Genomic DNA, 14,176 nt, shown 5'->3' with positions numbered 1-14,176 from the left:
GGCATATACACATCTGTTTTGGAGGAGATAATTTTTAGTTCATGATTTCTATAATTCCAAGCGTTGTGGACGTTATGTTATCATAGAGTGCGCTTAATCCTAGTTATTAAAATTTCTATGAATGCCTGGCGAACATCTAGATCTAGCTCAGTGCTATTCTACCCATTGGTCCACAAAAAACTAGCAGTAACAAAGAACTTCAGTTTTTATTCACGATCAGTTGTTTGTATATTTACAATAAAAACAGACAGAAGTGTATTCTGTAAGTTTCAGACGTTGACAGCAACCGAATCCCAACGCTCAAGCGAAACGTAGCACTTCTTTGGATGGCTCGTTATAAATGACCCGGAATGCCACACGTCAACTTCGGGCGGGATGGGCTTGAAGAAGAAGGCATAAGACAGGCTTGCGATAAATATCTTGAGTTGGATGATCTGCAAGGAGCACGCGTCACTATACACATTCCTAGAAAGGTTCAGAAGCACATACGCCCAGCTTCTGCCCAAAGCATGATCGGTGGCCCAGCCCAAATGGATAGTAAGTTGAACCAGGGTTTGGGTTGAACGATCCGTCTGGTGTTAGCCATCGGCTCGGTCGCCATATATGGGAATCTGATCCTCATGCAGATTGCTGAGTCGCGAAGTACCATAGAGGGATGATAACGGTAGTGCCTAGTATGTTCATATTGATCAGACATCGAGGCCGGAGCCAAATAATCTCCAAGTTAGTGACCGACCTTTGGGTACGTGATATCCTCCAATGATATCATCGTTTAATACTACCCAAATAAGGGAATAAATACGAAATCCGATATATAGTTATCGATAATCCACTCACGGCTACGAACTGTTGCACTTGTGACTTGAGCACAACGGAGTGTTTCAGCCATTACGGCTTCGAGGATTGGAACTTTATCAGGGTCATTCAAATCAGCTAGATATTTGGATGTATCCTCTTTGTTGGCGTCGAATACTGTACGCATTTCGTTGTGTAACTGTCGTTGGATTTCCGCATCCTTGGGCATGTATTTGACGAACCACGCGAGAACTTTCCCTACAGTCGAACCAGCGCTATACCCCAACATGAAGACCGTATATCAATGATGACAATTCCCCAACTCACATAAGAAATGCCGCTAACTCGTCCAATAATTCTTTCTCGTCGAACTGTTCGGTCCCATCACGGGGGTCTGGTAGGAGAAGCATGTCGAGTACGGATTCCGCGTCCGTGGCAAGTGCCCCATGGTTGACTTCTCGCTTTTTGGCTTCAACGATCTTGCTCATTAAGAAAGAACGAATCATATGAAGATCTCGCCGCCATGATGGTGAAAGCCAAAGGAAGGCCGGAAATGTAACAGAAGGAAATGGTAGCAAGAACACTGCACCGACTTTTGTCATCAGGTTACGAATGCCATCAAACATAGGGGTGGAGGACTTGACAGGAATATCAACAACGTCGGATTCATTGGTCTTTTCGACTGAAGTTGTGGATGCGGGAATACGGTCGAGGGGGTCAAGCGAAGCTCCAACGCCTATAATTGCTATGTATGACCCAAAGTTATATTTACTATCCGGAATATAAGTTAATACTTTTATCTTACCCAAGGAGTTCTGATAGACCAAATACGAGGATATTAGCTTCTGAAGACCTTGCACAATTCCTTCGGCGCACCATGCTGGCTAGACCGAGGTCTAAATCTGCGGCGAAAGCCCTGTCACCAACAATCCGGTGCTTTCGGTCCCAAAGATTTACTAGCTGTCTCGCCATTTCAAGCACATGGGGCTCCATTCGAGTCAGGAATCGACGATTCATAGTAGGTCCCATAACACGGCGATGATGTTTCCATGTATCCTCTAAATGGTACACCTTAGCCAGAAAGACCCTATAATGCCGCACTAAGAAATATGGTACTCACTTCCTGGAAGGCCCATTATACTAAGCGGGATGAGCGGCTCAAACCTAGCATGGCATAAGAAACACAAGAGACAGGCCTTCCGAGAGATGTCGGTGCTTACATGCGAAACACTGTCGGAGGGAAATCAACATTTTTGAACTTGATCATGAGACGCTCTGCTTCTCCACGGTCAGCGACAACCAGAGACATATGCCATCCAATAAACATCTAATTTAAGGCTGAGATTAGTGCAATACCCTCGAGAGAGTATAGCTGAATGTACCTGGATGACAGGCCCATGCCGTTCGACGAGAATTCCATAGTACTCGGACAGAGTCTTTCCGCTCTTTATCATCCGTAAGATTTCGGGAAGATCTCCTAGTATGCTGCTAAGAGGGTTATGTGGGAAGTTAGGGAGTGGCTTGGGCCAGAATACAAAGTAGAGCGCGAACGCGCTGAGTCCGAGGACTAGAGCAAGAATGATCATGGCAAAGTACTAGCCAATCGAAACAGAGGGTCAATACCCAGATCAGGTTCTTGCAGAACTACCCGGAGTTCGAACTGTTTAAATGCTCATGGGCGCTCATATAACCATTATTGATTTACTATAAGCAGTGCTCAAGTACGCATTTAGTTGGTCGGCTGGCCAGCTCCCAAGTCTAGATAACTGGATCAACTTTATCTCGCGGCTCCTGGTAGCAATATTTCTGCGGTCATGGATTATAAGGGAATAGTACGAGCCATTGTGGTCAGTGGCGAGTTTGATTTGTGTCGTGGCTAAGGAGAGTAAAGTTAGGCACCTATAGGAAATACCCCTATAAAATGGTGCTTCAAAATTTGGGAACACCTAAAATGTACAGCCACCCGTCATCACATGCACTGCGTGGAGACGCAGATTTTGATGGTGTGGAAACAACGGCAAAACAATCTGTTTTCGGACGATACCGTCGTTTTCCGGTTGTTTTGTATGACTAATCATTTCGCATACATTTTACACTTGGCGAAACATCAGAGAACAAGTGTGAAACGACAACAAAATGATTATATGATGAGATGATCAGTGATTAAGCCACGAGAAAATGCCCTAAGTCGACGCACCACAATAGTTTGATAGTTTTCTATCACACAAGACACGGCTTCAATAATCTAACGGCACTAAGTGCAGATGGTATGCATGTGCTTGTTCTTGTTAAAGATCTGAATACATAACGAGGCTAAATCTAGCCCGCAAATAACAAAATTTACCGGGAGTGCAGGTGTACGCCTTGTAGGAAGAAGCCTAAGGGCTGCAGTTTACTCAAATACTCGGCCTGGCATCAACACCAAACTATTGAGAAGGCCTTACAAGCTCGTATCGCTTATCAAGCTGAGTTTCAGGCCAATGTCAATGCGGCCCCACCCTTGAACGTCTGGGACAAGGGGATTCAGAAAGGCAAGCCTGCCATTCCATATGAGACTTTGACACTTGAGGATATTGACTGTGGTCCTTTGGACTGAATTTCTTCACCCTATTCAAGGTTGCAAGAGATTCATTCATGATTTCCTATCAAAAGGTAAGCTTCCAAATGTTCTTGCAAACTAAATGATTTACCGTTAATTTACGGGAGTCCTCTACGCTCAATGCTTCAACATTGCCGACGATGAGCTTCAACACTGTGGATGCACCTCCTAGATTGCTGGTTGGAACCCCCTGCAACTTCAGATACGTAGAGAGTAGGCTCTGAAGATGGTCGGTCTGAGCTTGAGTGGCGTTTAATCAAAGAGCAAATTCCTTGCGTTCTTTCTTTGACTCTTCATCTTGGCTTTGAAGTTTGATAATTGTGAGTCGCTGGGTCTCAATCTCACGTTCAGCAGTCTTCAAACGTGAGTTGACCAATGAAAACTCCTTGGTTACAATTGCATTGCGTTGACAAACATGCAGGGTTAGGTCCTTAGAGGGTGCCCCAGCGGCAGGGGGGCCAATGCTCCCCGGTCCTTTGCTCTTTGTACTGGGGAGCGCCGCAGGCGCCGGTGCCGGCATTGGTAATTCAGGCATGTACTAGGTATGTTACTTGGAGGGTGTCTCGATAGTTTTCCGCACGATGAACTGACATAGGAGTTTGATCTAGTATCAACAAACATCAAAGTGGATAAAACGAGTCTAAGGTACGCACAATAATGTTTAAACACCTAAATATATGCTGATCCTGTTATAGTAGAGACTATTGTATATGTACAATTTGAGGATTGTGTGGAAGCAAACAAAGGGTGTCGCACTTAGCTATAGGGGTAATTCAACGAAAATGTATTTACGATGCTCTATTCACCTATTGTACATGAGACACCATCCGGCTGGCAGAATCCCAATATGGCAAATATACAATCGATATAAGAGAGTAAGCGCTCAACCTCACGTGCACGGTTATTTCACGAATCGAAAACATTCGGAATAGGAACCGTTTCGCCGTCATTTTCTATATTTTGCAAATTCGAGGAAACAACCAGAAAACGACCGGCAAACAAGATGTTTTCCGTTCGTTTTCACACCATCAAAATCTGTGGCTCCACGCAGTGATGGATCGATACCACCGCGTGAAACAAATTATTGACGTCTTCGACGCCAATGTTGGAGGAACACCTGATTAGTTTTAGTGGATTGTCTCATTCGGTAGTAGTTCGGTTGTATACTTTGCCTCCGCAAATTTTGTAGGTTTCTCACGCGTTTTTGGGAAAACGCACATGACGTTTTGCATAAGGATAGCTATCCACATAGGCTATCTCAGTACTAACTATCGAGCTGTTTTGATATATATGTGCTACTCTACATTTGTGATGGGTGATGGTGGATTAGTGTGCCCAAACGAGCACACATGCAGTTTTCTCGTTCTTAGCTTCCGGCGATCATTCTTCCAGATAATCACACTAAGTTACCTAAGTTAGGTCACCTGGTCACTTCTCCGTTGGCCAAATTGGAACTCATTGCTCCCGAATGATGGTGCTACGTCAATTCCTGGCCACACTAGACATCAGAGACCAGACTTGGGGGGTCGCATTCCCTTTTGAAAAATAGTTCCGAGTGCAATACGGCAATTGACGAAGCCTTTTTGGTGAATGAAATAGGTTAGTAACTGTTCGGGGTGTCCCGAGTAATTGGGAGCAGAGGAATATCTTATGGTCGATCATGATCAGTTTTCATCTAAGATCTTCGAGATGCACGGCGGTAACCCAGAGCTCGGCTTGATTACTTGGTAAAGTTATATATATGTCAATTTGGTCTAGTCGGCTTTATGAAAGCGCTCTCGCTTTCCACGAGTGGCACTGGGGCTATCTTGTTTGTCCGTAAGGTTGCTGGTACATAGCCATTTAGATTACGAAGAGGTTAGACTCAAGCTTACATAAGAGTATTTAAATGAACTCGAAACTATGGGGTAAAGAGATGGCCCAGAAACAATCCCCGAATTCCAAATTTTGAACATGAGGAGCGAACTTTCTTTTATGGGTCATAGACATAGTACGCGCATCTCAAGTGTCTGTGGTTGGAGAGAAGCTGGAAGTAGTAATTCCAAGATCAATGGTAGCAGATGATTATACAATGGCCAGAACTACCCATTTTTGGGAGGGGCAATACAGGGTAAGCGGCAGCCAATATATTTCGAATTAGCCACATCCAAGGCTCAATTAATAATACTAGCGGTTCAATAAGAGGAGCCGCACTCACACCAGTTCTTTGTGCCGTTCGAATTCTCGCACAGTGTAAAGTCTCGACTTGTCTGACCACCTAACCACGTGCCTTAATCATACAAAGCAGCGCTCGGCGTTTGATTCTTCTTCCAAGCACCAGCTCACGTAAGCCGATGACATCAACCTGTGATCTACCAGGCCCCTACGACTTGATTGACACCACCATACGACTTCCATCCAACTGTCACTTGAAACTGAAGCGATGGCAGATACGCAAACAGCGAATACGGCCCAACAGTCAACCTCTCCTCCCCAGTTCTATACGCCACCCCCACCCCCTGGGGAATCACCAGCAGGCCCCATAGCCGTTCAGCCCCCCGTGAGAGGTGGGTTTATGTATTGTGAATAGGGTGGCCCGTGCGCTCATGGTTGGCGAGTCTGCCACTACACATGCGCACGGACCTGGTTGTTGACGGGACTTTTAATAAACTTATGTGGGTTTTAAGACATCTGATTTCAGTTATTAACAAAAATATTCAGCGAATGAACAATATCAAGGTCGGGAATCCAAGCGCCTGAACAACGAAAGTGTGCAATTGCCACATCTTACCTTTAACAACACTGTTTAAATGGTATATTGGCCTTTTACTAAATTAGTGCATGTCCTATTTTACGAGCGGTACAAGGCCAAGGAGTCATATTTAGACCATTTCGGCCTTGCTGACTGTCTTTATCTCAGCCGGTTTGGTGAAGCAGTGTATCCCATTCGCATGTATCCCCCCCGTTACCGTAATGGAAATCGAGGTCATGTGACTCCATAGCCATTTTGGTTTAAATTAGCTCTCCACTTGGAAGGCAAAATTGCGTGTCCTGGACGTATACTACTCTTATTAGAGACAATGGCTGATTGTGTGCTCAGGCAGCTAGATGACCTGTTTCGATACTTAATGGTACCAGAAAGTCGGATCGCTTCTCATCCGATTCGTCATTCACAACACCAGTTTCACGCTCAATTCTTCTCAAAGCTTGTGAAAATCCCATAAAACCTTATATTGCCTTTTAATTACTATTAAATGGCATGACCAGTCTTTTATGACACTTCTTCTTCTCTATCTCCGCCGATACGACCTCTCAACACGGTTTAGGCCTTCCCCCAGTTCGGAACTCGGCTCTATATAACCTCATGACATGGTAGATCTCACCATAACCATGGCCAGAGATGGAATTAATGCTTCGTTCACCGGGAGGCCGATCATCCCACTTCCAAACTGAGCAACTCATCAGACGTCGTATTATCCGATTCCCGGGTCCGGTCGCCAGACTCGATAACAAACTCTATTTTTGTTCTATGGAGAAAGACGGTTAACATCCAGAGCCGTTACAGAAGAGTGAAAAGTGTCTTATGTTTACGTACATGTACAATTGCGAGTGGCCATAGTACAACAATTCACGGGGATCAAAAATAGCGATACAAGTGTTGATGATTATAAAATGAGAAGCGACAAGGCAAGAGAATTAAACCATTCAACTGAATGCGAAAAGAATTATCAAGAAAAGTTCGAGGTATGGGAAATTCTGTGTTCTTGAGAGAATAGCCCAGAACTCGCATGTCGAGCTTCTGTACAGAAAGTGAGCGGTGAACTTTCACTCGGCCATCCGCGTCATCGATATCGCTTCTGACCGGCATAGTTTGTGCTTCTTGCATTGCGTCCAACGTCATGTGTATTCCGTACCCCCACTGACGTACGATAACTCCACCCGATCCAACCGTACCTCCACTTCCACCTCCACACCCTAATTCCAATTCAATACACGCGTAGAAACCTTCCCAAGCCGGCCAATTATGTCCAACCCTAGTAAGGCGGAGGCGACGCAGGCCTCGACGGCACAGGCGACGGATGCACACTGGCCATCATTGGGGTCAAACTCCCGACAGCCCTCGCGGGAGTCAAAACGCCGCTCCCGTCGCGCATCGCAGGGCTCAAATAGCCACTCCCGGCCCCAGGACTAAGTTCGAGCAAGTCCGGGGGCTGGCCCACCCATCGAGCCCGGTGATCATCTCTTCCCCAACGGCCATCGCGTCCATCGTGTCGAGGCTCGCGCGGTCCGGGTCGGGCTCTTGTGCGCGGACGGGGACGCCGATGCCCGAGACGCGTTTCCAGTCGTGGGTGCCGCAGAGGACGAGGAGGCTGGTTAGGATGATCGAGTCGAGGAGGTCCCATCCTTCTGGAGTGAGCTCGAGCGTTGTTCCCGCGCTGGTTATTCTCCGGGAGAGGTGGCGAGGGGCGTCCGTCGGGGTGGGAGCGACATATGTACCGGATGGAAGAGGAAGAGGAGGATGTGGAGAGGGAGTGGGTGGAAGATGTCCGGCTCGAGGCTCGACCCATGTAATCCATGGCAAGAAGCCGGGAGACCCAAAGCGTCGTTCTCTAGATTGCCCCGGTCGTCAGTCATGAGCACAAACAAATGAACATTAGAACTTTACCTCTTCTCGAAAAACGGGCTAGTGCTATACATTATTTCGTCCACAATCTTCTTTTGGCCGTGCATGCGTAAGCGAGTCAAGCGTTTGCCCTTCCAAGAACTCGAGACCCACTCGATATTGGCCATTCTCTGAAGCCTTCGCTCAGTCTCGTCTTCGCCTTGGACATATCGAGCGATAGTAGTATGAGGTCCAACGGTAGTAATCACCACCTCGGGTCTATCCCCATTAGAAAATACACCCGAGAGAAGCTGATGGGTGGAGAGGGTAAGTATAACGGGCTGTCCTGGAACAGGCAACGGAGCTGGACGGGCAATCGGAGGAAGACTCGGCGCCGAATGGATTGCGCGAGACCTGATAGTTGGGACGACTAGTCCAGTCAGGGAGGCAAGTGGCCTCGTGAACGGGGCTTCACCGTAACTCGGAAGCTCGGACCTCGGCGGTTCGGCGGCTGCAGCAGGATATCTCTTCCAGTCATATGGGCCCGATACGGTAATGAGCGCAGTGAGCACGATGGCATCTGCGTATAACAAGCCAGTCGATGTGAGTTTGAGTCGGTGCCGAGTGCGGACTTGCGAGAGACCATGATGGCCAGTACGCGCCTGTCAAGATCGACTGCCTAAACGGGGGGGTTAGACCGAAAATTGTCCGAAAAGAGAGAGAAAGATATGAAACGTACCTGCCATCGTCCACGCTTTTCGGTCCACTTTATCCAAGGCTGTGTTCCATATCGTTGAAAACGCTGTGTAGCCCGATGGGCGATAAGCACACGTCAACTGAGCCGAGCACACTATACACACGCACGAACGTACCTTTGTGGAACCCAGTCGGTCACCTTTACCCACGCATCGAGCGTCAAGACGAGTCCCTCGGTCTCTATCGTCGTCTGCTTTCCGTTCTCTCCCGACGCCCACCGAATGACCGCTGCGTTTCTGCATGTCGCAGGGTGTGAAATGACAGTGACCGGTCCGGCCGTGGCGATCGCATAGTGTATTGTGTTCTGACCGCCTCCTTGCCGACTCTCAGCAGTCCACGCAAAACGAAGTCGAGTCGAGGAGCAGTGTCTCGGCAAACGCCCCGGCTCTGGTGGATCGCTCGATACAAACGGGTTGACCAGGCCGTCGAGCGAGAGGATCCCGCTGGGTCCGGTGATGGCTGCCATATCCAAGGGCATCCTGCGTCACTTCGCGGAAATGAGATAATTTATATCCTCCTTTTTTCTCCCCGCGCGGGGTCTCGTCCAATGGAGCAAGAAAGAAGAGGGAATCCATCGTGCATGCCCGCTCCGAACCATCTTAAGCTTCTCCAAATCCTCAAGCGAGGCATCATTGCTCAATCGGCCCGAATTCACGGCCTGCACAGCCACGCATTCTTGTCTTAGGCACGCATGGTGAACCCTGACAAGGCTTGGTTATCGCATGGGTCGATCATTCACGTAAATTCATATTGCATACACCGTTCTTTACTCGCTCTAAATAATCATATCCCCCCTCCTCCCCGAGATCTATGCGCCAAACCGAGCCAGCCGTCGACGCTGATTTCGTCGGGATCTGCTACCTCGGCTTTCGCTTCTACTTCGGGGACTTGGACGCTGGTTTCTCTTCTTCCTCTTCTTCATCTTCATCTTCGTCTTCGTCTTCGCTGTTCTCGGCGGGCTTGGTTGTGGGCGCCGAAGAAGTTGATGCGGTGCTAGGTGGTAGCACGCCGGTACTAGCACCTGCACGAGCACTAGGCGGTTGTGGTGCAGCCGGAGCTGGAGCTGGAGCTGGAACTGAAGCCGGGACTGGAGGGCGCGGAGCTGGCACGCTTTGTGGCGCAACAGAAACAGGAGGCGCACCCGAGGCAGCATGCGTTTCCAAGCTCGCCTTGAGCGCAGCCTGAAGTTGCTCATCCTCATCGTCGTAATTCCTACTCCCCGTCGCCCCAAACCCACCGGGCATCGAGGGCGGAGTGCTATACTGCGACAAGTCTTCATCTCCCGCGCCCTGTCCGTGTGATCGAAGACTTCTTCCATCGCCCGTCGGACTTGTTCTTCCTCCTGTAATCGAAAAAAAGATGAGTGAGAATTTCAAGTGAAGTGATGATAGGGATCTCACGAACCTCTTCACGAGCCCTTCGTACTCTGTCCTGCGCCTCTCTTCTCCGAGCCGCAGCAGCAGGGTCTAGCTCAACAGTCTCGTACCCTCCACCAAGACCCTGCAGCGCGGCCGTCTGCTCCCTCTGCATCTGCTCCAGCCGGAGTCGGGCGCGCGCAGCAGACGCAGCTACCGGATCGTTAGCGTCGAATTGGGGGCTAGGTGGATCGTCTGCGGCCGGAACAGGAGTCCGACGAGATGGTGGACCGCTAGATCTACTTGCGTCGCCCCCGTATCCGAGACCCAGGGAAGAAGACCGCGGGACCGAGGCGGAGGCCGTAGCTGGTGGTTGGTCTGGAAATTCGTATATTGATCCTCCACCGTATCCGGCTGCTATACTAGCCTGTAACGCGCGCTGAAGCTCCATGTCTTCATTCTCGAACCCTGTTGTGGCGGAACTGGACGCCACTTCAATCGCATTGGAGGAGCTGGATGTGGGCTGAGTGCGAGTAGTCGAGATCCGTTGGACTTGGCCTTCAAAGTCTCCAGGGTCGAGTGTTTCCGCGAGCAGGTCTGCTTCGGTTTCGGGCAGCATGTGTTCGGGGTTTGAGGAATCCAGTGGGCGGACAACGAATACCGAGTAGCCTTTAGGCTCATATTAGCTATATTGGAACATTTAAAACAAATAAGAACGTACCTTCTCGCTCAGCCTGCTGAAGTACCATGCCCAGATATGTGTTCCCTACCCATTCAGGAGATTCAAGGAACGAATTGAGATTAAACCAGTGTCCTTTTCGCCTCGGATGGCCAAAGCGCCGGATTGTGAACCAGTGTTGCTCGAGGTTGAGGACAAACGCTAATTGTGTGCTAACGCACGCGTTAAAATCGGGTTGGAAGTCGTAGGAACGCACTTACTCGGGCACAGCCTGATAAGGCCTCATTTCTTCGCTCCTCCATCGAATAAGTCTGCAACCGATTTTCAATTTAGATACGCAGTAGAGCCGAGAGGGGAACCCACGTTAACCCGAAAGCGTTCTTTAAAGCATTCTCAAGGACTTGAACTGAGAAGTAGCCTAATGAGCGAGATAGATAAGCGCCGCTCGCTCAGATCGGAGCAGGATTAACCGCACCGGTATCGTCCATATTTGTGCTCCTTCCATCACGGGATTGTTGTACGCCTTGTTCGAGTTGGTCCAGTTCGTGTGCGATTTGAGCTAGGTCGGGAGGCGTGAACTAGGTAGAAAATAAGGACAAGGAGATCATCTAAAAAGATCAAGACATACATAATTTCCTTCTGCAAATCATTCAAACGAGTCAATTCAAGATCCACTTGGGTAAATTCCAAAACTCACGCAATACTGAATTCAATGCATGCTGCCCACATCATACTCCCTGGCTCTTGCTTCAAACCCAATAAATAAAACAACTCCAATTAATCAATTATCTAAACTCACCCGCTCATGGTAGATATAAGGACCTAACCCCTGCATAACACTTCTCTCCCTCTCAGCCTCTTGCTCTTTCCACTTGTCAACTTCCCGTACAGCGTCACTCGGTCGTTCAGCGTCGCCCAGAACCCACGAAACACCTCGCCACAACAACGGCTCGACGTACGGCTCAACGTATGGCCGAACTGTCGTGATAAATGCGACTGCTGTTGGGAGATCCGTATTGGGCAAGATTTCGAGTATATCGCTAAAGTCGGAAGAGGGGGGCCGCGCGTAGGTCTCGAGTGGCTTGCTCGTAGCCGGTTATGGGGTGAGGTGGCCTGAGAAGAGTACACGTGATGTGAGCCCTGAGCTCTGGATTGGATCGGATTGGTTTTTTGCAATTGTTTTTTGGTTTTTCGATCATGTCGTCTTTGGGGTGTACGCTAGGATGGTTCAAGTCTCACGGAGGCACTGTTGACGAGGACATATGAGGCTTGGAGAGATTGAAGGATGTGGGCTTGGAGCAATAGCTGTGAAGATATTCCCGTTTGTTGTTTATTCTCTTGTTCGTCCTAGTCGATAGCTAAGAACGAACAGAAAGATCATGTCTTGTTCGAAATTCCTCGAAATATACTACTATCTACTCGAACATGTGGCTCAAATCTAAAATGAGTGCTAAAGAGTGGCAAGGGCTTGGCAAAGGCTGGACACCGCTCATTCTATGCATGATGTGGGAGGCTGCAAAGGGGAATGGGAGTATTTGGGAAGGGTATCTTGGTATGTGCGTTCCCATCTTTGCATCCATATTCGACCCACTTGGAACAGAAACTATGCCTATTCGATTTGATACTCCGATGTTCTGGCCTATCACTGACCTGAAGACTACGAGGGACGAGTATAGCAGGTATTATCATTCCCCTTGTTCGCCTATTTATGCCCGTTTAGGTTCGTTCAGACAAGATAGGTCGTGAAGAAGCCGAGAAAGAGTACATAGACGGCTGGTTCCACTCCTCAAGGTAATTGGCCATTCCTTATATTGACTCAAGCTGACCTGCCCTCCAAAGTCGCGACCGGACCTATTCCTCCCCTCGCATCTAGATACCCATTACACTCTGGAGCAATTTCATATCATGGGCAGCCGAATTTATCTCGAAGTTTTCATGTGGAAGAAGACGAGGAAGAGAAAAGGAACCAGAAGAAGTGAACCCGGATGTTAGCATGGAATCAAGCAGGAGTATGGAAGTCGATCGGTCTCGCGAAGAGAACCCCAAACTGAGGTTCAGGAAGGCGAAGTTGAGAACGAGCAGGAGGAAGAGAAGACGGTGATAGTGATTCTGAAGATGGCGAAAAGGTAGAAGACGTAGCAATGGTGCCCATGGCCGATATGCTGAATGCTAGGTACGGAGGGGAAAACGTACGTCTTACTTCTCTGCTTCTTTGAATAGACCTAACTTCCAGCTGTTCGATATGCTTCTTAGGCCAAATTGTTCTACGAGCCTCATGTCTTAAAGATGGTTACCACAAAAGCTATTGCCGCAGGCGACCAAATAGTATGTTCCCCACTACCATTCATTGAGAACATCCTTGTTTACAAATGTAGTGGAACACATACGGAGACCCACCCAACTCGGACTTGCTGCGAAGATACGGATACGTAGATGAACCAGGAAAAGGCTTGGATATTGTTGAAATCCAAGGGAGTCTAGTAGTTGAATGCGCGGCATCCTACCTTTTTCTTTCCTCGGAGCAGCAGAAAGAACGTGTGGGTTGGTGGCTAGAAATGGGTGGTGATGAGTGAGTGCACTCACCTTGCCCATCCGCTTGACTAATTCCCCATGTCACAGTACATTTACGCTCGACATGACCACATTAATCCCGCCTGAGCTTTTATCATTTACCCAACTTCTCCTTCTTTCTGATATGGAATGGGAGAAGACCCAAGAAAAGGAGAAGCCACCTAAACCCAAGTCGGACAGTGTGAAAAAATGCGTGAAAAATGCATTGGAAAGAAGAATGGAGATGTATTCCACTACTATTGAAGTAAGCCCCACTCTTGTTATTCATTTGATTTCAGTGCATGTCTTCTGTTTGGATATAATTTACTAATGATTCTTGCTTCTGGACTTTCAGGAAGATGAACACCAACTATCAATCGGACAGCATACATTGAACAAACGACACGCGCTTATAATTCGTATCGGAGAGAAAAAAGTCCTCAAAGCAGCTATAGGCTCCTTATCTGAACCGGTGCCAAAGAAAAGAAAGGCAGAGCCGGAGAATGGGGCAAGGAAAAAAGGCGCTCGTCAGAAATGAGAGCGGGGTCGCAGCGCGAGCGCACGGGGTGAGAACATAAACGTCACTCTAATCGATAAATCTCTTCAGATACCACCGTGTAGATTTTGTTTTCATTTAATCCTATCAACGATGTGCGTTCTACGGCGGAATGTCGGGGAGAGCGCGGTGTGGTCTCGATTCTACCCCCCGAACCCCCGCATACTCACTGCTTGGGCTCTCGACGTCGGTGCTTCCCCGCGCGGAGGCCCGCAGATGTTGGATGATCTGCGTCTCCGGTGGTAACCGGTCCTCCGTTGTGTATGTCTCTACTTGAATCTTATCTCCGCGTTGGATCATTAGG

At 48.4% G+C, this 14,176-nt stretch overlaps 5 protein-coding genes across 5 annotated transcripts; 1 reads left to right on the top strand and 4 right to left on the bottom strand.

Annotated features, from left to right (window-relative positions):
• Window positions 1-618: 618 nt before the first annotated feature.
• RhiXN_06756 (cytochrome P450 family protein) lies at window positions 619-2,381 on the bottom strand (the record flags this gene model as incomplete). The annotated part of the gene is made up of 9 exons (XM_043326572.1): window positions 619-671; window positions 737-778; window positions 838-1,070; window positions 1,123-1,540; window positions 1,601-1,610; window positions 1,672-1,853; window positions 1,916-1,959; window positions 2,016-2,122; window positions 2,178-2,381. 9 exons carry the CDS (start codon window positions 2,379-2,381, stop codon window positions 619-621), a joined length of 1,293 nt encoding a protein of 430 aa, XP_043182004.1.
• A 1,269-nt stretch (window positions 2,382-3,650) lies between these two features.
• RhiXN_06755 (uncharacterized protein) lies at window positions 3,651-3,914 on the bottom strand (the record flags this gene model as incomplete). Its single annotated transcript, XM_043326571.1, has 2 exons — window positions 3,651-3,749; window positions 3,810-3,914. 2 exons carry the CDS (start codon window positions 3,912-3,914, stop codon window positions 3,651-3,653), a joined length of 204 nt encoding a protein of 67 aa, XP_043182003.1.
• A 3,493-nt stretch (window positions 3,915-7,407) lies between these two features.
• RhiXN_06754 (uncharacterized protein) lies at window positions 7,408-9,210 on the bottom strand (the record flags this gene model as incomplete). The annotated part of the gene is made up of 6 exons (XM_043326570.1): window positions 7,408-7,561; window positions 7,594-7,983; window positions 8,040-8,556; window positions 8,609-8,655; window positions 8,716-8,742; window positions 8,849-9,210. 6 exons carry the CDS (start codon window positions 9,208-9,210, stop codon window positions 7,408-7,410), a joined length of 1,497 nt encoding a protein of 498 aa, XP_043182002.1.
• A 397-nt stretch (window positions 9,211-9,607) lies between these two features.
• Window positions 9,608-12,028, bottom strand: RhiXN_06753 (Ataxin-3; the record flags this gene model as incomplete). The annotated part of the gene is made up of 10 exons (XM_043326569.1): window positions 9,608-10,074; window positions 10,133-10,756; window positions 10,809-10,978; window positions 11,027-11,077; window positions 11,130-11,184; window positions 11,242-11,344; window positions 11,395-11,405; window positions 11,471-11,513; window positions 11,566-11,806; window positions 12,006-12,028. 10 exons carry the CDS (start codon window positions 12,026-12,028, stop codon window positions 9,608-9,610), a joined length of 1,788 nt encoding a protein of 595 aa, XP_043182001.1.
• A 163-nt stretch (window positions 12,029-12,191) lies between these two features.
• RhiXN_06752 (RuBisCO LSMT substrate-binding protein) lies at window positions 12,192-13,854 on the top strand (the record flags this gene model as incomplete). The annotated part of the gene is made up of 8 exons (XM_043326568.1): window positions 12,192-12,486; window positions 12,606-12,741; window positions 12,803-12,863; window positions 12,893-12,955; window positions 13,020-13,091; window positions 13,142-13,335; window positions 13,386-13,581; window positions 13,672-13,854. 8 exons carry the CDS (start codon window positions 12,192-12,194, stop codon window positions 13,852-13,854), a joined length of 1,200 nt encoding a protein of 399 aa, XP_043182000.1.
• Between the last annotated feature and the right edge of the window lie 322 nt (window positions 13,855-14,176).

Source organism: Rhizoctonia solani, chromosome 7 (genome assembly GCF_016906535.1).
Source record: "Rhizoctonia solani chromosome 7, complete sequence".
Classification (NCBI taxonomy): Eukaryota; Fungi; Basidiomycota; class Agaricomycetes; order Cantharellales; family Ceratobasidiaceae; genus Rhizoctonia; species Rhizoctonia solani.
Note: the sequence above shows the minus strand (reverse complement) of the source record. Positions and strands in the feature narration are given on the sequence as shown.